This window comes from Coregonus lavaretus, assembly GCF_964263955.1.
Source record: "Coregonus lavaretus genome assembly, chromosome: 13".
NCBI lineage: Eukaryota > Metazoa > Chordata > Actinopteri > Salmoniformes > Salmonidae > Coregonus > Coregonus lavaretus.
Window position 1 is genome coordinate 43,904,099 of NC_140000.1, and position 20,176 is coordinate 43,924,274.

Consider the following 20,176-nt stretch of genomic DNA (forward strand, 5'->3'; position numbering starts at 1 on the left):
TATTCTCATCAACTCACTACTGAATAAGGACAACAATTACTTTTGTTTTTTCACAAGTTAATTTTTACTTTGCAGTACAGAAATCATTTGAGCACCATCTTTTTGTAATTTTTTTTTTTGTATATTGATGACATTTAAACAGGGCCCTTGTCATATCAATACTGCCATAGTAGACATTTGGTCCTTTTAAAGCAATTAGTCAACTTTAACACAAATCCCCAACCTGCTTCAGTCTGCTCGGGTCTGTTCATTTTTAATAGTAAAGGAAAGAATAGTCTATGACATTATGGTTACTCAAGCTGCTTCAAACAGGTCCAGGTAGTTTGCCTTCTTGCTGGACTATACTTGCTCGTTCAGTGGCTTGGCCTAGGTACAGTAAGATGCCTTGCCCAGGGCTGGCTACTAGAGGCTGGAAATGAGCCACTAGGACAAGGGGGCTGATAAATGAAAACAACAAGGCCACCCAATCACAATCGATGGGGTATTTATATTAGCTGGTCACGGAAACAATTAAAAGCTTCCTCTTTCTCCCTCACATGGTTATTGGTGGCCAAATGAAGCTTTGCTGGCCAAACCCTTTTGTTGTTACGGCCTGTTAGGAATAGTGCTTCATTATAACCGGAACAAGCCAAGTCACTCACTTACCTCCCTCACAACAATGAAAACACCTGACAAGAAAAATACAACTGATCTGATCACAAATCATGATTCACGTCCCCAAAACACTTATGCTTTTACATGGTTGTGTTATTTTCAGTAGTTGAACAAAATAGATTTGACCCTCCCACACTTAAAATACTACACTGTGGTACTGTTTTCTTTTGATTGATCAATTGATTTGGCATCTTTGGACTAAACACCCTCTCCCAGGAGAGTTAATTATCAGTTAGTTACATTATGAAGAATGAAGGGTGTATGTATACCAATGTTCAGTGCAACAACTGTCTGAATGTGATTATAAAAAGCATAACTCCCACCTGGCCCCCTTTTCCAGCAATGCTATATTATAACTTTATATATATCGTGAACTTCCGTAATGGGCAAAACATAAACTTGGATCATCAGCCAGCCCATTTATCTATATTTTTGTACGGTTCTCCTTATTTTTTAACGATTTCAGCTGTTGGACGAAAATATCTGATATTCACGAGTGTTGCAGACTCGCTTGTTTCTCTACTGGTCAGCTGCGTCGCCGAAGATGTCGTTTTTCTTGCGCTCCATCTCGGCAAAGTCAAATTCTGTTCCCGTCATCCGCTTGTAGATGTCCTTGATGTCGTCGCAGGTGGTCTCGAAGTGGGTGGTAGCGTCGTAGGTACGGGACATGAAGATCTACGCCAACAAAAAGAAAACGATAGTTAAACACAGGCAAACAAGAAAAGCAATAATTGTATTTTTGTTAACACAAGGTCACTGGATTTGACTGGGGTAAGCAGCAAAAACCAGAAGTAATGGACCCACCTGGCTTTCAGCACCCATGTCAGTTGGTGCATACTGGTCACTGATGCTCACAAACCTGCGGAGAGAAATGACAAAGTCACATCAACATGACCGTAGTTAAGACTAGTGGGAGACATCCAACATCAACAGTATAGCGATGAGGCTCGTACTTCTGCTCGACAGGCTCCAGCAGGTCCATGGCTGGTTTGACCTCCATCTCAGGGTTGTCCGTCTCCACCGTGGTGCTGACGATGGCCACATACTTCCCCTGTGCTGCCACATTATGAGTATAGGAGATCATGCACACGTAGATATCTGCAAAAAAAAGAGATCAGCAAATTAAATCTTTCACTCTTTGTCCGAGATGGGTGTGATTTGGGGCAGTGATACGGTTAGGTCCATGGCACCCTTCAAAGATTGATTTGATTCACTATCATCTCACCCTCAGCGGGGTCAGAATAACTAGAAAAATAATAGTTTTCAGGGATATAGTAGCTTCAACCTAGCTTCCTTTTCCCCTTAAAAACGGATATGGGGACCCCGCTCAGGTGTTTCTTTTATGCTTGCTACGTGATGTTACTATCATCTTAGTCTTAAGTAGAGTACTTCAATACTTTTGGGTAGTTGAGTGTGAAGATGGTCCCTCATGTTCGATTTATAAATCTCATGCATTCTTTCCATAGGGGCCTTGCGTGGTGACATCACTTCCTGCAGCGGGGCTCACCATGCTTCCTGTTGACCTGGTTCTGGGGGATGATGATCTGGCAGGAGTTGACGTCGCTGGTGTTCTTGATGGGGTGGTTCATGATGCAGATAACCCGGATCACCTGACCCACCTTGGTGGTGCGGTCCATTAGATAGCTGGGATCGCAGATCAGCTGCTTGCAGCGGGCGATCTGAGGGGGGGGAGAGGTTAAGTATTAGCCTTAAGATTATGCTTTGTTTACACATGCCTTCCTTTAGTCCTCAGAGTATGGCCTCTATATAAGCTGGGGAGAAATAACAAGATTCTTACCTCTCCCTCAGACTTGACTCCCACAACTTTTCCATCCTCCATGACGATCTCCTCAATGGGCTTGTTCAGCATGTAGGTTCCTCCATAGATAGCACTTAGTCTACGGGAGGGAGAGAACGAGAGGAAGAGATTCTGTAAAGCATATTCAATTCTCTGAATGTCCATTTTAACTACAAGCATACGGTTCAGAATTCTATTGTATAATTTCAAGGACTAGCACCCTTTTATATGAATTGAAAAGACCCATCTAAATTCTAACAGTCCAACAACAAAACAAGAAGTAATCATTGGGCATACTGGTGAACATTGTATTTGTTTGGATTCAAATGAGGCAAACTTTCTTTTGCATAGTCAAAGTCAACAAGCCAAAACAAGGATGAAACAAAAAGGCAGCAAGATGGAAAATGATAAAGAGGTTAGAGATCAGAGTTGAGGTGAGCTTTACCTGGCGAACCCTTGGGGCAGCTCCCCCAGGCCGTAGAGGGGGTAGAGGTACGGACTCTTGCCGTATCTGGCCAGAGACTCACTGTACAGCTTGATCCTGTTTAGCGAGTCCATGCAAGGCAGGTCCAGGTACCTGAGAGAGACAAGTATGAATCCAGTGCTTACTTTGAATATACAATGACTATCTTTGACACCCTGTGCTTGTGAGGCTACCATGTCATCTAAGAGTATCATAACAGTGGAATTCCAGGTCACCTTTTTCACAGTCTCAGAATATTGCTATTTCCTAATCCAGGCATTGTGAAATCGGATAATCAATGTAGTGCAACTGCAAACAAAAACGACCTGGAACTCATCATAGTTGACCCCAAAATGGCCAAACACCTTCCATCTCTAGCTCAGCCAATAAGATGATGCAGGTGACTCACTCATCTGTCCGGTAGAGGGCGAGGGAGTGTCCTGTGAAGTCGATGACGTCCTGGCCCAGGTCAAACTTCTTGAACACGTCCCTCATCGTCGTCTTGTTGGGGTCCACGCCTTCCATGGTCTTGGGGTCGTTTTCGTCGAAGTTAGCCACAAAAACCAGGAACTTCCTGAAGCGCCGTTTCTCAAACAGCCCCATCAGACCTGTATGGGAGAGAGTTGTGCTATTCAGGGGTAGCTAATTATCTACATGATTGAGAGCTGAAAAGCAAGACAATACAGAAACAGTAAGAAGACATTTGGGTTACACTTGTGAAGACAGTAAGACATTTTGACATGTCATCAATTCACTGTTTTAGACTGCTGTAAGCTGAATGGATATTAGCCTTTATTAAAAGTTAACTCTGCATTCAGTAAGCCTGAGCTTATCGGACATAAAAACCCAACCTCTCCTCTATTTCCCATAGTCCCCCTGTACCACTCACTGGATGCCAGGGCCTCGGTCTCGGTGGAGGGCACTTTGTAGATGCTGCCCTTCTTGTAGACGAAGCTGCCTTCGATCACCTTGAAGTCCAGGTAGCGCGTCACCTGTGTAATCAGCAGCATGCGGACCAACTGACCTGCACAGGTGAGACAGATCCACAAATCAGTGTTACCTTTCCCAGACAGGTTAGGATAATACAATTCAATTCAAATCCCTTTTACATATGCAGCTTCATTAGGCTTCAAATCGAAAGCTCTCTCTGTTGCCTCATCCTCTGTCAACCACATCCAATCATTGCTAGGCAACAAGATCAGTCGCACTATCAAATATGACCACAAACACTGAACATTCCAGAAGCACATTTTTGGTATTCATCCCTTCTTTGCCCCTGAGACCAAGGATGAAGTGTTATAACTAAGGCCCAGAGTTTTTCCTTGTCTGGTGACATGGTCTGGAAAACTCCTGGCCCTAGTTAATATAATACATAAGAAGTGCTGATTAGTGTTTACCATTGGCCATGAGGAACTTAGGGATGAGGTCCACATTCCAGTCCCGGCCTTTTCCCATGGACTCCGGTGGGGCGCCTGGGAGACTGAAGCGCTTATACAGCTAAAAGAGAGAATCATTTGCCATTTTGTTGAAGCAGCAATTTATCCACGAGGAATACAACAGAGTGCATATATAAGCAGCAACTGACTATATTGATCATGTGTTGTCAGCCCTTTTTTAAGGATATTAAGATTAGTATGACTGGGTTCTTTGTTCTCTTTCTCATGCCTCGTCATTCAGATTCATACGGTTACAAACATTTCTGGGAAATGGGTGTGTAGGCATCCTGCCTGTTAGGTTGTGTAAGAGAATGTTGCAGTCTTTGTTTACGTCTTGTAGGCCCTGTCGAGGTTAGTCTTAGAGGTCAGCGCCTCAGAGGTCAAGCTGTAGAGGTCAGAGGTTGACTTACATCCTCCAGGGGAGTGATGGAGGCACTCTCTGCCCCGTAGTAGGAGTTCCGGTCCATGTGCAGGACCTTCTTCCCCTTCACCGACATGATTCCTGACAGGATGCATTCCTATTGGACGACAGACAGGAAGGAGAGGGGTTTGAGCGTCACAAATCACTTAAACCTGGATAGTGGCCAATATTGCACAGGTCAAACATTTGGAATGATAATGAAATTCTAGATATTGATTTTCATGTTTGAGATTGTATTGTTGTATGAATATTGCTGGTTTCAGTATTTTTTCCCCCAGATAGGATTGTGTTTCATAATGGCAGACGCACAGACAGTCACGGTTTCGTTACGGCAGAAAATGCACTAAAAGCCTCACATTTCACACTAGACAAGGAAACATTTGAGGCTTTGTCGCAGAATGTAGTCAAAGTAATGAATGTGGTCCCTGTCTGGTTTGGCCCTGTCTTTTCATGCTCTGATCTGACAACTGACTGTGGCCGGCAACAGTGGACTAGTCCAGCTGGCAGGGTCTCTATAATGATAGCTTATGCTAGTGGTCTACCCATGCTTCCCTTCTGCTAGCTGTGTGTACTTCAAATGGATTAACACTGATTATATAGTGTAAGCAATCATTTAGCCTAATAAGAAGGAATTTCATAAAAAGAGGATTGATTTGGCACAACAGACAAACATAAAATCTACTAATTCATCTTCTGGGAGAGTAGATTTGTAGCCTAACTGCCAGGACCTGCTAAGGCTGTGACTGAAGATGGCCTCAGTTCTGGTGTGTGTGTTGGCTACTTTTGATAAGAGGGTAGTGGAGGAGGGGGGGGCCGGGTGGGACCAGAGTCAGAGTTAATTCAGTAAGATCCCCAGCCTGGTTCTTATTAACAGTAGGGATTGATTCCAGAATCTAGAACAGAGAACTCTATGTAACATTCTCTGTTTGTCTGTCATTCTAGGGTAGAGGCAGTCTGTACTGACAGTGTCACCACAAACTAAAGGGTTTTAGCAATCGCCGCTAAAGAGGGGAGCTATGCAGAAAGGGGAGTAGGTTTGAGCGTCCATTTCAACTCACGCTCCATTTAAAAGGTGGAATTTGGGCTAGATCAGACAACCAAGCCGCTGATTAGCAGGTTTCTGTTTCTCCCTCCGCAGCGCTAGGCTGCGATTAGAGTTCCTCTGTCAAGGCAATAGTTCTCCTAAGTTAGTCAAGAATGACGGGCTGCCTGGTACTGTACTGCCGGCCGGCCAGAGGAAAAAGTGACTGACTGGAATTCCCACCGTCTTTCAAAAGCCTTAATAAGATTACGGCAGCTGGTTTGTAGAAGCAGCAAAACACTCTGCGGCATGTGATTGCGTGGACTTGATTCAGAAAAAAGTTCTGCTGAAATGCCTCCCGATTCAGAACACTGAGCTGACAGAGGGTTACCTCAATCAGTAGCTTCTGCCTACATATTGAATCCGGAACATTTTATCATCTTACTGTAACAAATCACCATTGATAAACCTTCGGATGACTCAGATGTATTATATTGGGGGGAGAAGAGGTGACAGGTTGTGTCTGAGGGAGAGAGAGGGGGTGGCCTATTTTATAGGCTACATTGTGTTGACAATTACTAATAATACGACAAACACAGGACACCACAGCACAGTGTCACGATTCCACACTTCTGGTGTACATTGCAGCCGGGCCTTACAGAATGCATTATGTCACAGGAAGTGACACTGGTGTTGCTATTGTTTTAGTTTCCATCTCCCTAGAGTCAGCCACATTCAGATCAGGGCAATTTAGGACAGGGCTCCGGTGGACAAAAACAGCACCCCACCCTACTGTTCCTGTCGTCATGGTGATACAGGGTCCCTGACCCACTAGCCTGCCCCATGCTAACCTAGCCAACCACTGTCTGTCTGGGGCTGGGCAAGTTTAAGGTATGGACAGTACCATTTCCTTATCTTCAAGACACTATAAAGCACATTTTTACTTACCCTGTAGACTATTAGGTTTCAGTTAAGTACAGTCCTCCACCCGTAATGTGAACACTGCATTTTCAGACCATGAGCCTAAAACCTTACACAAACTGGGACTTTTACTGAGCTAAAAAAGCACTGACCGGTCAGGTCTCTCAGGAAGAAAAAAAATCAATGTCCACTTTCAGAGAGACCTTGATGTCACTCAACAAGAGAATAAAGAGATGCAGGACTGCCTGCGCTGCACATCCGCAGTGGAAGCATGTGCTCATCTCACTGACTGGTAAGCTAGCACAAGCACATAAGGAATGTCTGTTTCATAAAAGAGAAGACATTTTAGAAAAGGTGCAGGTAATGCCTTTGACGTTCCATCCATGACCAAATTACCATTTTAGTACCAATTATTACCAAGTATTTACAGATTTATTCATTTTGTGAGAAAAGGGCACCATAAAAGGAAGTGTTAATGAAAGTCCAAACGTGCCTTGAGGATTTCGGATTAGAGAAAAATACCTCTGCAAATATTTAAACTTTACCATGTGGGAAGGCAAGCTGTTCATAATTCTCTATTCATTTAGGAAGACAGAGGAAGGCTGGAGACTTATGCTCAATATGGTTGGGTGGCGTAAGTTGTCCTGGATTCAGATCACGGTTTTGTAAATCCATGAAATATACATGGAGGGCGGCAGATAGCCAGGTGGTTAGAGCGTTGGGCCAGTAAGGAAAAAGGTTGCTGGTTCGAATACCCAAGCAGTCAATGTGAAAAACCTGTCGATGTGTCCTTGATCAAGGCACTTAACCCCAATTTGCTCCAGGGGCGCTGTTCTACTATGGTTGACCCTGTAAAACAACAAATTTCTCTATCCGGTGAGTGACAAAGCACCATATACAGCACCATTTTTTCTAGGTGCTGTAACTTCCTGAAGAATATATGGCAGTAAATGGATGCCTACAAATTGAGGAAACTTCTTCAAAGGGAATCTTTCTGGATCCACAGGCTCAACACACGGTCTCCTCTTGGCCCTAACGAGGAGTTCGACTTAAAAATGTTTTTTTTCGACTTAAATGTGCTTTTAAAAAAATCCTAATTTAATATTGTATATGTATATTACTGTAAATATTGATCACATTCCTTGTCTATGGTCATATTTTGATACATTAAATGTTGATATTGTGAACCTCATATTTTTACCTCCTGTTTCAGGAAGTGATGTCACAGAGTACTGCCCCTATAGGACCTTCCACCCCCACCTGGGATATGGATGCCTGATGAAGACCTAAGGGTTGACACGCTGTTATAATAAAATCACCTGGGAGCAGGAGCAGCAAAGTGCGGCGTTTTCCTTTTTTTGGAAATGGATGACTCACAGACAAAATTTGGAGTGGCATGTGACTCAGGCAGCCCTGCTGTCTGTGTCGATCCCTTATAAATATAGGCTCTGATATTCTGCTGGGGGAAGCCTAGTCATCACAACCTCAGGCTGAAAGAGGGGTGGGAATAGACCAATCCTCAATGCAGGAAGGAAGAGTCAAACACAAGCAATAAAACACACTGAAGTGAGCGGGGAAATTTCACGGTTAAATCTTTAACACAGCAGCACTATAAAAGCAGGTGGATTTTTATGATGAGTGATTGACTGAGGCCCACTCTGAAGACGGTAAAGTGTTGGGCGGCTCTCTGAAGTTCAAAAGGCCACAGTCATATGAAAGGCAGAGGCAGAGTGTGTGTCACGCTGACTGTGTGTGCCAGTGCCATCCTGGCTGACATTTCCCCACAACTCCTTCATGTGTGGCTCCAAAAGGTTGTGACCCAATATCTGGATTGCAAGAAGAGTGCATCTGTAACGTCATTCCGTACTCTGGCTACACACACACAGTACTAGAACCATCACCTCATCTTCTTCCCTAGCTCTAATTGAATGACACTCAAAGTTGTTACCTAAATCTAACGCCTCCATGTTTCGTCTACTACTGCAGCCCTCTACTATCCTTTTATCAAGAAAAAGGTTCGCTTGGCCAGGACTCTCAAATGACATCACATGACAACCAACAGTATCAAGTGGTGGTTAAAAGAGGGGCTACAATATTGATGACCATGCCCTCCTGGGCCTCATCATTTTAGTAAGGGGACAGGTGGACAAGGACACCACCATGCCCCCCAGCCCAGTCCCAGATGCTGGGGAGACTAGAGGTGGATGTTTGCTAGGCCCCAGCTGCAGAGGGAGGAGGATACATACAATAAAAGCATATCCCGGAACAGCCAGTTCTCCATTCCCCACCAGGTCTTTCTCAACCACAAAGAGGAACCACACGTACCACAATCAGTGTGGAGCTTGTGTGGCGGGCAGGGAGATGCTTGAATAAATGCCAAACAGAACTGGATACTTGCTGGGGTTGACCTGCATCAGCAGACGTTGGACTTAAGCCTATTGTTCGTATCATACCACTGTATCTTAATATATGGCGCCAGTTTGGTCTACGTGATGCCTCAGAGCTCTCGGACAACGTTCTCTCTGGCTTTCGCAGAACTTAAACTTGCCCTGTACTCTCGGTTCCTCTGTGACCGAACCACACCCACCTGCAGGCTAAAACAACACAGGAGTCACCAACCCTAAAGCCAACACTCTCAGACAGGCTGCCTACCCCTACCGCTGACAAGCCAAAATGCCTTCCTGACTGCCACATCCTGTTGGAGTGGTCTACATAAAACGTGACTGCACAGGATTCTGAACGATTTCACACAAATCCTGGATGGAATATGGAAATCCTAAATTATGTAATCATGGAATGTGCCAGTCAGTGTGACTGACAGCAAAGGAACTAGATAGACCTATATCAGTGAAAGTGAATTGCTGTCAAACCTTGTCAATGGAATGTTTCCCATGCAACAGTTTGATTTTGTCTTTGTGTGCGTGTGTGCTATTGCTGAACTGTTCTTTTTATCAAAACACTCCCCCACGTGAGTCAAACATGCGAGACAGACAGGAAACTGTCAATAGATAATCTGAGTGAGGCCTCAGAGTACAGTAAATTCTATCACCAGTTTTTCCTGTCATGCCTCAACCGAGTGTTTTACGGCTGAGTAAAGCAGTGGCAACAACATACTATCAGTCATTTTGGTTCTATCAATGTTTCCATGCATGTTCTTGTGAGCTAGCTACAAAATGTTTGAAAAGTAATATCTGTGACAGAATATCCTTTGATAAAAATATAATTAGCTGGCTGGCTAGTGGATACAAAGTAATCAGCTAGTACTGCTGAATCAACTTGAGAAACTAGCTAGCTAAATCAGGGTTTCCCAAACTCGGTCCCTGGGCCTCCTTGTTTACATCCCTGTTAATGAGCATTTCTCCTTTGCCAAGATAATCCATCCAACTGAAAGGTGTGGCATACCAAGAAGCTATTTAAACAGCATGATCATTACACAGGTGCACCTTGTGCTGGGGACAAGAAAAGGCCACTATAATGTGCAGCTTTGTCACATAACACAATACCACAGATGTCTCAAGTTGAGGGAGCATACAATTGGCATGCTGACTGCAGGAATGTCCACCAGAGCTGTTGCCAAATAATGTTAATTTCTCTACCATAAGCCATTTTAGAGAATTTAGCAGTTCGTCCAACCGGCCACCATGCCAGCCCAGGACCTCCATATCCGGCTTCTTCACCTGCGGGATCATCTGAGACCTGCCACCCAGACAACTGATGAAACTGTGGGTTTGCACAACTGAATAATTTCTGCACAAACTGTCAGAAACCGTCTCAGGGAAGCTCATCTGCGTGCTCGTTGTTTTGACCTGACTGCAGTTCGGGGTCGTAACCGACTTCAGCGGGCAAATGCTCACCTTCGATGGCCACTGGCACACTGGAGAAGTGTGCTCTTCATGGATGAATCCTGGTTTCAACTGTACTGGGCAGATGGCAGACAGCGTGTATAGCGTTGTGTGGGCGAGCGGTTTGCTGATGTCAACGTTGTGAACAGAGTGCCCCATGGTGGCGGTGCAGTTATGGTAGGCAGGCATAAGCTATGGACAATGAACACCATTTAATCTATGACAATATGAATGCACAGCGATACTGTGATGAGATCCTGAGGCCCATTTTCGTGTCATTCATCCACCGCCATCACCTTATGTTTCAGCATAATAATGCACAGCCCCATTTCGTAAGGATCTGTACACAATTCCTGGAAGCTGAAAATGTCCCAGTTCTTCCATGGCCTGCATACTCACCAGACATGTCACCCATTGAGCATGTTTGGGATGCTCTGGATCGACGTGTAGGACAACGTGTTCCAGTTCCCGCCAATATCCAAAAACTTCACACAGCCATTGAAGAGGAGTGGGACATCATTCCACAGGCCACAATCAACAGCCTGATCAACTCTATGTTAAGGAGATGTGTCGCGCTGCATGAGGCAAATGGTGGTCACACCAGACCAACAGATGCATATCTGTACTCCGGGTAATGTGAAATCCATAGATTAGGGCCTAATGAATTTATTTCAATTGACTGATTTCCTATATGAACTGTAACTCAGTAAAATCTTTGACATTTTTGCATGTTGTGTTTATATTTCTGTTCAGTGTACTAACCCATCATAGGTACACCAGTTTGATTAGCTAATTAGGTAGCTAACTAAACTGCTGGCGGAGAGAATCTCCTCCTCCCCAAACAAACAAAAACCACCGTCTGTTAAACAGAAAAATCCAAGCATTCATGAATAACGCTTCATCGCATGGTGATGGTACATAAATTAGTATCCAACTCGAAAATTACACTAGCTTTGTATCACACTCAACATGAGAACATATGCACACTTTTTCAAACTGAAGGATAATACACTGTCAAACTGGGACACGTTAGCCTAAACAAAGCTGTCATTAGCTAGCTATCCAGCTATCATGCTAACCAATTAGTTACCAATGCTAGCTAAATTTTCCAACTTGATTGATAAACAGCATGCATGAATATGAGACTGAGGCACCCACCTTAAAATGACGTTAAAACTATTAGTAACTACCTAGCCAACTACCGAACGTTAAGTGTGAATGAAAACATTGACAGACGTGACCACTGACAGTAGTTAGCTAGCTAGCTTATTAGGCCCAGCCGATAGTTGAACTACGCTAGCTAGCGCCGTAGCGGGTTAGCAAAACTCGCATAAAGTGGCAATTGAAGGAACATATTGCCTCAGCATCGCTTAGATTATTAAAGGAAGGAAATTGCATGGTAAAATTATTCTCACCGTCAGTCCGGTACCCAGCACGATGACGTCGTATTCTTCATTCATTTTCCCAAGTATTTTCTCCTCTTTTCCTGAATATTGGCCCGAAGAAAATGGAGATCTGCAAAACTGGAAATGAAAGGGGCTGCGGTTCAACGTCAAGCGATTCCGCTTCACTGTAGGGGAGGAGCCTATAGTCTTCTGTCAATAACGGGGAACATTTCTCCAATTGCTGGGTATTGATAATGAATCAATACTTATCAATACAAATGTACTTATCAAAGGACATTTCCCTAAGGATCTTCTTCATAAGTGTCGTGCTTTTATTCATCTTGTAATTTGTAAAAGTCTACTGTAGCTACCGTACTCCACCATCTGCCTATGCTGAGTATTTCTTTTGTCAGAGGTGTCCTCTTAATGACATTGTCCTTAGACAGCCACATTATACTGAGTGTGTAAATTCTCTCCCATGTGTGTGTGAATGTGTGTGTGCGCGTTTGCTAGGCATAGATCACCTTGGTTCACTAAGCAACTCTTTCCCCGATGGACAGGATCTAGTCCACATTGCATCCTCAGTTTGCTTTGGTGAGTCATAAAGTCAGGTGACAAACCCACAAACATAACAACATATACACTCTGCTAATCTTTTCTTTAATCCTTCGTATTTCAAGTTGCCACCTGGTATTAGGTCTAAAAACATATGCAGTATTCACACCCCTTTACTTTTTCCACATTTTGTTGTGTTACAGCCTGAATTTAAAGTGGATTAAATGTAGATTTTTTGGGTCACTGGCCTACACACAACCAAACATTTTCATAATTAATTAAAAATGAAAAGTTGAAATGTCTTGAGTCAATAAGTATTCAACCCCTTTGTTATGGCAAGCCTAAATCATTTCAGGAGTAAAAATGTGCTTAACAAGTCACATAATAAATTGCATGGACTCACTCTGTGTGCAATAATATTGTTTAACATGATTTTTGAATGACTACTTCATTTCTGAAACCCCACACAGAAAATGATCTGTAAAGTCCCTCAGTCGAGCAGTGAATTTCAAACACAGATTCAACCACAAAGACCAGGGAGGTTTTCCAACGCCTTGCAAAGAAGGACACCTATTGGTAGGAGGGTAAAAAAAAAACTAAAAAAACATTGAATATCCCTTTGAACAAGGTGAAGTTATTAATTACACTTTTCATGGTGTATCAATATACCCAGTCACTACAAAGAGCCAGCAGCATACCACCCTGCATCCGACTGCTGGCTTGCCTCAAGCTAAGCAGGCTTAGTCCTGGTCAGTCCCTGGATGGGAGACCAGATGCTGCTAGAAGTGGTGTTGGAGGGCCAGCAGGAGGGGTGTTAACCCTGGTGTCCTGACTAAATTCCCAATCTGACCATCGTGGCCACCTAATCATCCCCAGCTTCTGATTGGCTCATTCCTCTCCCCTGTAACTATTCCCCAGGTCATTGATGTAAATTAGAATGTCTTTCTTAACTCAGTTGCTGGAGAGGAAGGAAATTGCTCAGGGATTTCACCATGAGGCTAATGGTGACTTTAAAACAGTTACAGAGTTTAATGGCTGTGATAAGAGAAAACTGAGGATGGCTCAACAACATTGTAGTTACTCTACAATACTAACTTAATGGACAGAGTGAAAAGAAGAAAGCCTGTACAGAAAAATATTCCAAAACATGCATCCTGTTTGCAATAAGGCACTAAAGTAAAACTGCAAAAAATGTGGCAAAGCATTTCACTTTTTGTCCTGAATACCAAGTATTATGTTTGGGGCAAATCCAACACAACACATCACTTACTACCACTCTTCATATTTTCAAGCATGGTGGTGGCTGCATCATGTTATGGTTGTCATTCGCAAGGACTAGGGAGTTTTTTAGGATAAAAATTAATGGAATAGAGCTAAGCACAGGCAAAATCCTAGAGGAAAACCTGATTCAGCCTGCTTTCCAACAGACATTGGGAGACAAATTCGCCTTTCAGCAGGACAATAACCTAAAACACAAGGCCAAATCTACACTGGAGTTGATTCCCAAGACAACATTTAATGTTCCTGAGTGGCCTAGTTACAGTTTTGACTTGAATCGGCTTGAAAATCTATGTCAAGTCTTGAAAATGGCTGTCTAGCAATGATCAACAATCAACTTGACAGAGCTTGAAGAATTTTAAAAAGAATAATGTGCAAATATTGTACAACCCAGGTGTGCAAAGCTCTTAGAAACGTACCCAGAAAGACTCACAGCTGTAATCACTGACAAAGGTGATTTTAACATGTATTGACTCAGTAGGTTGAATACTTATCTAATCAAGGTATATCAGTGTTTTATTTGTAATGTATTTTTTTACGAATGTTAGAATTGTTCTTCCACCTTACAGAGCATTTTGTGTAGACAGCTGACAAAAAAATTACAATGAAATCAATTTTAATCCCATGTTTTAACACAACAAAATGTGGAAAAGGTTAAGGAGTGTGAATACTTTCTGAAGGCACTGTATGGTTTTCTCCCCATCAACAAAATCCACACAGAAATAAATTATATGAAGTTATAATTTTTATTATTCTATTTAAATACAATCTGCCATCCAGAATACCATTAATGTCTATCATTTATTGATTCTCCATTCAGACAGTAGTTTATGTCAAATCACATTCAAACACTTTGAGCACGTCTGGTTTTTTGGCAAGCTGTTGAGCAGTGGTGCCCGAGGCATCCACCTTGTCTACTAGCCCCAGCTGTAGGAGTGTCCTGACCGCTTCTGCATGCTGCCCTGTACACGCCATATGAAGAGCTGGTGGAGGCACAGAGAGACACGGGCAGTAGATTCATTAATCAATGTCAGATCCTTGCTGGTGCAGAGATCTGCACAGTGCACACACAGGGTTGAGGTCTTCACCGGTCCACAGACCCAACATTCCGAGATCCAACCCGAGTGGGTCCGGGTCCAAATTTTTTTTGTGTGTGAGGTGATGAGAACTGCATGAGCTTGTAGCTTATGTCCAGCTGAAACTGGTTACGGCTGCTCACCTCACGTGCGCGAAAGGAGTGAAAGGAGCCTTGGCCTAGGCTACTGTTGACTGCTAAGATGGAGGCCTTTTTCGATAAAGTAAAACGAAAGTTAGAGGAGGAAGAGTATAGTGAAAAGAAGGCGACAAGGGGAATCTTAATATTGTAGTGGACAAATGGACTGAGTGCAACTCGCTATTCAGGTTTAATGTAATTCTTTTTTACTTGTATGTATTTATTTTCGTATTCATTGTCATTTGTTTTATCATTATTATTATTGCATATCTTTATTATTATTGTAGGCCTGTTTAATAATCTATACCAGCTCTTTAAATATGCAAAAAGTGTTTTGTTTCATTATGTTGAGACATTTTTGTTGGCTAAATTAAGTTTGAACTGTCTTTTTTAATTTTGTACTCCACATTTAGTTTAATATAGGTTAAAAGTAGGCCTGTTGTAAAATAAATAGCTTTAGCCTATTGCTGTCATTTGTTGTATTTAGATAGTTGCTCCAATACAGGCCTAGTCTGTTCAAAACATTTGTGAAGGTTTAAACCAGTTCTTTAAATATGCAACAAGTGTTTTCTTTGGCCAAATTAAGTTCCATCTGACAAGTATAAAGAAATGCATGTTGGGAACATGGCACCGGCATATCTTTCTCTCTAGGCCTAGGCCTAAGCTTTTCTTCCTTTATATATATTTTTAATAATATCATACAGTGGACGCCTAGACCTGTATGCATGCAATGTCCTGATACATTTAGCGCTCAAATCTCTGCCAGCTGAACGGTGAGGTGGACAATTATTGTTTGAGGACAGTAAAAACCAATAAAACAATAGGCTATGAAGTTTTGAATATGCTACACATTGAAACACAACGAATAGTTTTTAAGGACACGTAGGGCCTAACTGTGGATCATTTGGCCAATATCACTTGTTTATTGATGGCGCTGGCAGCGCCCAGTCTGAGGTTTCTGTCACGCCCTGGCTCTGGGGACTCTTAAATGTTGAGTCAGGGTGTGTAGTTTTTATGTTGTGTTTTTCTATGTTTAGGTTCTAGATCGTTTAGATCTATGTTGGCCAGGGTGGTTCCCAATCTGATTGGGGACCATACTTAGGCAGCCTTTTGGCACCAGTCAGTGGTGGGATCTTGTTCCGTGTGAGGTATGTTATTTTGTCTACCTTGGACGTCATGTTTCGTTTGTTGTTTTGTCGTGTGTTCAGTACGTAAATAAATATGAATACATATCACGCTGCGCCTTGGTCCTTCTCGTTAATGAACGATCGTGACAGTTTCTTTCTCTGTCTTTCTACTATCTGATCTGAACAGGTCTCTCGGATCCGAAGCAGCACGGGTCTGTTTGGGTCTGTTTTTCCACGGGCCTTTTCAGAACTGGTCTGACTGTCCTCGGGTCCATTCGGAAGGGGTCTCCATTTATTTGATTTGTATTTATGCATATCGGGTCGGGTGGGAAAGCCACAGATCCACCCTAACACAGGGTGCCCGAGGACAGGATTCAATTACCTGCATTCAAGATCAACTGTACCTGTGACTATAGAGTGGTTTGTGGTTTGAGAATTGGGTCTTGTGCCAGGACTACTTTCATACGCTAGACAGAAGTTATGTAATTAGAACGCTTCCTGTATAATGTCAACTAACATTTCCTGTTTTTCTTGTTGCACAAATTCAGATTTGGCTTCCAAGCAGTTGTTTTAATTAAAGTGTATTGCTACAAGCAAAGTGCAATTATCATAATGTATATTTGTGTGATATTTCAGTGACAAAAAAAGTATAACAATATCTATGGGCTAAGAAAACATATATAAAAAATTTTTTTAGCTGATATGGGCTAGTTGATCTGAACATTTCTGACAAGTTATAAACAGCTCTCTAAGTTATGCAATGACTAACATGACCAGAGGAACTGATGATGCACTACCCAATTTCGAAATTGCACCTTATGCATTCTACTATTACAACTTTCAAGAGTAAGTCTAAAGCCGGACTGAGTTCCCTCCATGCTGACCCCTTGCCCCACAGTTTGGGAACCACTGCTCTACAGTACCTGTTCTTCCCTTTTTGTCCCTGGCGTGAAGGTCTGCTCCTAATGTGAGGAGTGTTTTGATTGTGCTTGTGTGGCCCTCCTGAAAATATAAAATATCAGGCATGATATAATATGTGCCACAATTTGCATTTATGTACAGTATAAGCCTGATAATAGACGTTTACAGAATAGAGCTAACCTTGGCAGCGTAGTGCAGGGCAGTGAGCTGCATGTCAGTGGCTGTCTGGTTCACGTCCACTCCGAGGTCCCTCACTAGGAACTCTAGCGCCTCCTCCTGGGCTGTGACAGCAACGTGGTGCACCGGCTGGGCCCCCAGGACGTCTGCTGCAGTCGGAGAGGCCTGTGTGACACACAAACACACACACACACACAGCATAGTCACAAAATTGGTAATGGGGTTAGTGGATTAAAATGTTATAAAACAACATTGTGAAATGCTATCTTTTGGTAGTTTTAAAGTTGATTTGCCACGTGCACAGGATATAACAGTTGTAAAACAGTGCAGTGTAATTCTTACCTTGAGAGCTCTTTCCCAACAATGCAGTGATAATAATAATATAGATAGAAAATATAATAAAAATAACTACAATGAGAGTTAAAGAAACACGAGAATGCAAGTATATACTGGTCAGTGCCAGTACCTTATTCAATGTGCAGGGGTACTGGAGTGGTTTAGGTGGATTAATTTGCCCAACGGGACTAGGGTGGAATTTGAGTGAGATACAGACCAGCTGTTTTTTCTTTTGCAAATCTCAGTTATCTCAGCTATGTTTTGATAGATGGAAATTGTATTTTCCGCCAGAGTTTCCAGTATACCTGGTGCTTCTCCAGCAGTAGTTTGGCCACAGATATGTGTCCGTTCCTCACTGTGTCCATAAAGGGAGTGACCCCACAGCTGTCCCTGCCATCCGGAACATAACCACACCTGCAAACAGAGAAGTGAGGTTCAGTTAGCGCTACACCCACACACAATTACACATGATCACATTAACACACAGAGACTCAACTCTGACACTCTAACATGCCTTCTCACAAATATGCAAACACTCTGAGTTAGACATACCTTCTCTCACACACACACACAAACACAAACATAGACAAACACACACACACACACACACACATAGACAAACACACCTCTGTACCAAGATGCTGACCACTTCTTCACAGCCGTGCATCGCTGTAGGAACAGAGAATAGACAGAGAAGGGGTAATGAACCAGAAAAAAACGGTGATATGTTATGCATATTGTTCAAAATACCTGTGAATGTGTCCAGACCTGTGACATGTCTGATTTGTTAGCACAGTGATTACCTGCAGTGTGCAGAGGAGTCCTCAGCGTCTTGCTCTCTGTCCTCCAGACTTCAGGGTTGGCCAGTAGGAGGTGCTGTATGACTGCTGGGTCTCCCTCCCTGCAGGCGATGTGGAAAGAGTTCCAGCCGTCCTTGTTCTTCAGCGTGGGGTCGGCCCCGTGCGACAGCAGTTCCTGGATCACACCCAGGTTCCTCCGGGTGCAGGCCATCATCAGAGGGGTCCTGGAAGGAGAGGTGGGTCACGATGGTGGACCAGAGTTGCATATACCTCAATTCAGGTGCATGTGTTGCATTGTGTGAGGTAATTTATTTGGTGAACAATTGTTTTTATTGGGTCACAAAGGCAATACAATCGATAAAAACAATAAAATAGTAATGAGTGCTTTGTTATGTTCATAGTAGTGTGTTGATAATGGTGAACTATGCAGGCAGGGTGATATTACATGGACCTATTAAAATATTTCCTTCGAGCCGGATTTGAACCAGCGACCTAAGGATTTCAGCATTTAGCCTCTACAGTCCTCCGCTCTACCAACTGAGCTATCGAAGGGAGATACATACAGCAAGAAAAAGCAGGATCGTATTCGTTAGTGCACATGGTAGCAAAACGTTTTACAACAGAAAACAAAAACCAAGCCTCTCTTATTGGACAAATTCTGGTAGTCCTTCCCCGTTTCGGCCGGTTGCTAACATTTGCTCTCTAATGAATATGACTCTGGTCATTCAATTAATCAGTACCCATATGATAAATTGAAACCAGAACTTTCATTAAATCTTAGAACAATGCATTTGTTATTTGGTATATGACACACACACACAAGGTCACCACTGCTGTTACTATTTATTATTATCATTTATTTAAGCTGCTATACCAAGATATTGTTAGATATTACTGCATTGTCAGAGCTATTCGCTACACCCGCAATAATCTGCTAAACACGTGTATGTGACAAATAAAATTTGATTTGAAGTCACTTCTCACTTTACTACTTATATGACAGTCATCATACTTTGACATAGATAATTTGATAAATCATTGTTGAGGACGAAAAAATATTTCCTTCGAGCCGGATTTGAACCAGCGACCTAAGGATTTCAGCATTTAGCCTCTACAGTCCTCCGCTCTACCAACTGAGCTATCGAAGGGGGATAAATGACCTGGGAAAAAAATATGTTTTTCAATACACCTTTCAATAAAAAATACTTGAAAATCTACAACTTCTTTTTTATTTCGTTTAAAAGTATAAGGAATAACGTTGTCTTAATGTTTGGACATGGCATGCGTGTCAATGTATGTCTCACCAATCAGCCTTTTTTAAGCAGTCTACTTTGGCTCCTTCGGTGATCAGATAGCGCAAACACTCCCCCTGTCCCATGGACGCAGCTTCATGCAGAGCTCTTTTGTAGTCGGTATTGTACAGCTCTATGTCCATCCCAATATCTTTTACTAAAAATTGCACAATGTCCAAGTGGCCATGACGGACGGCATAATGCAACAACGTATCACCCGATTTCCCGAAATGTTTCTTGTTGACAAAATGTGCAACAATGTTGCCACCAAGTTCCTTTTTAAGCGTGCACAATTCGCCATCCTGGGTAAGCTTGATTAAATATTTCAATGCGTTCTCATCATCCATTGAACATATAAACTTACTAAAGTTACCTATTTGACACCGTTTAAACTGCTAAAATTGCTTGATACTGTATCTGATCAGAAGCTAGGGATTGCATGGTGACAAGTAGGTTAAATTGTTGGTCAACCAAAAGCCTACACATTTAATTTGAGTTCTACTCTACTTTTTGCCTTAAAAACGCAAAAGATAGGA

The 20,176-nt window shown here is 42.6% G+C and overlaps 2 protein-coding genes across 2 annotated transcripts; both read right to left on the reverse strand.

Annotated features, from left to right (window-relative positions):
- Window positions 1-237: 237 nt before the first annotated feature.
- LOC311140660 (rab GDP dissociation inhibitor beta-like) lies at window positions 238-12,119 on the reverse strand. Its single transcript, XM_084175817.1, has 11 exons — window positions 11,972-12,119; window positions 4,762-4,869; window positions 4,313-4,412; window positions 3,805-3,939; window positions 3,325-3,523; window positions 2,898-3,029; window positions 2,453-2,552; window positions 2,162-2,333; window positions 1,608-1,752; window positions 1,459-1,513; window positions 238-1,329 (listed from the first exon to the last, which is right to left on the reverse strand). The coding sequence occupies exons 1-11, from the start codon at window positions 12,014-12,016 to the stop codon at window positions 1,174-1,176; spliced, it is 1,347 nt and encodes a 448-aa protein (XP_084031943.1). The 5' UTR covers window positions 12,017-12,119; the 3' UTR covers window positions 238-1,173.
- A 2,417-nt stretch (window positions 12,120-14,536) lies between these two features.
- Window positions 14,537-20,059, reverse strand: LOC311140184 (ankyrin repeat domain-containing protein 16-like). The gene is made up of 7 exons (XM_084175130.1): window positions 19,653-20,059; window positions 18,352-18,572; window positions 18,175-18,217; window positions 17,854-17,962; window positions 17,216-17,377; window positions 17,038-17,116; window positions 14,537-14,757 (listed from the first exon to the last, which is right to left on the reverse strand). Exons 1-7 carry the CDS (start codon window positions 19,985-19,987, stop codon window positions 14,603-14,605), a joined length of 1,104 nt encoding a protein of 367 aa, XP_084031256.1. The 5' UTR covers window positions 19,988-20,059; the 3' UTR covers window positions 14,537-14,602.
- Window positions 20,060-20,176: the final 117 nt, after the last annotated feature.

What these genes read in the sequence shown, in the direction of transcription:
- LOC311140184 (XM_084175130.1), bottom strand. Translation starts at nt 19,987, where the DNA reads ATGGATGATGAGAACGCATTGAAATATTTAATCAAGCTTACCCAGGAT. An exon ending in GACTCCTCTGCACACTGCAG is followed by an intron (nt 18,218 to 18,351) that starts GTAATCACTGTG and finishes CTGTTCCTACAG; the next exon opens with CGATGCACGGCTGTGAAGAA. An exon ending in CCCTGCACTACGCTGCCAAG is followed by an intron (nt 17,117 to 17,215) that starts GTTAGCTCTATT and finishes TTATATTTTCAG; the next exon opens with GAGGGCCACACAAGCACAAT.
- LOC311140660 (XM_084175817.1), bottom strand. Translation starts at nt 12,016, where the DNA reads ATGAATGAAGAATACGACGTCATCGTGCTGGGTACCGGACTGACG. An exon ending in GACCGAGGCCCTGGCATCCA is followed by an intron (nt 3,524 to 3,804) that starts GTGAGTGGTACA and finishes TCTCCCATACAG; the next exon opens with GTCTGATGGGGCTGTTTGAG. An exon ending in CTGGAGCCTGTCGAGCAGAA is followed by an intron (nt 1,514 to 1,607) that starts GTACGAGCCTCA and finishes TTCTCTCCGCAG; the next exon opens with GTTTGTGAGCATCAGTGACC.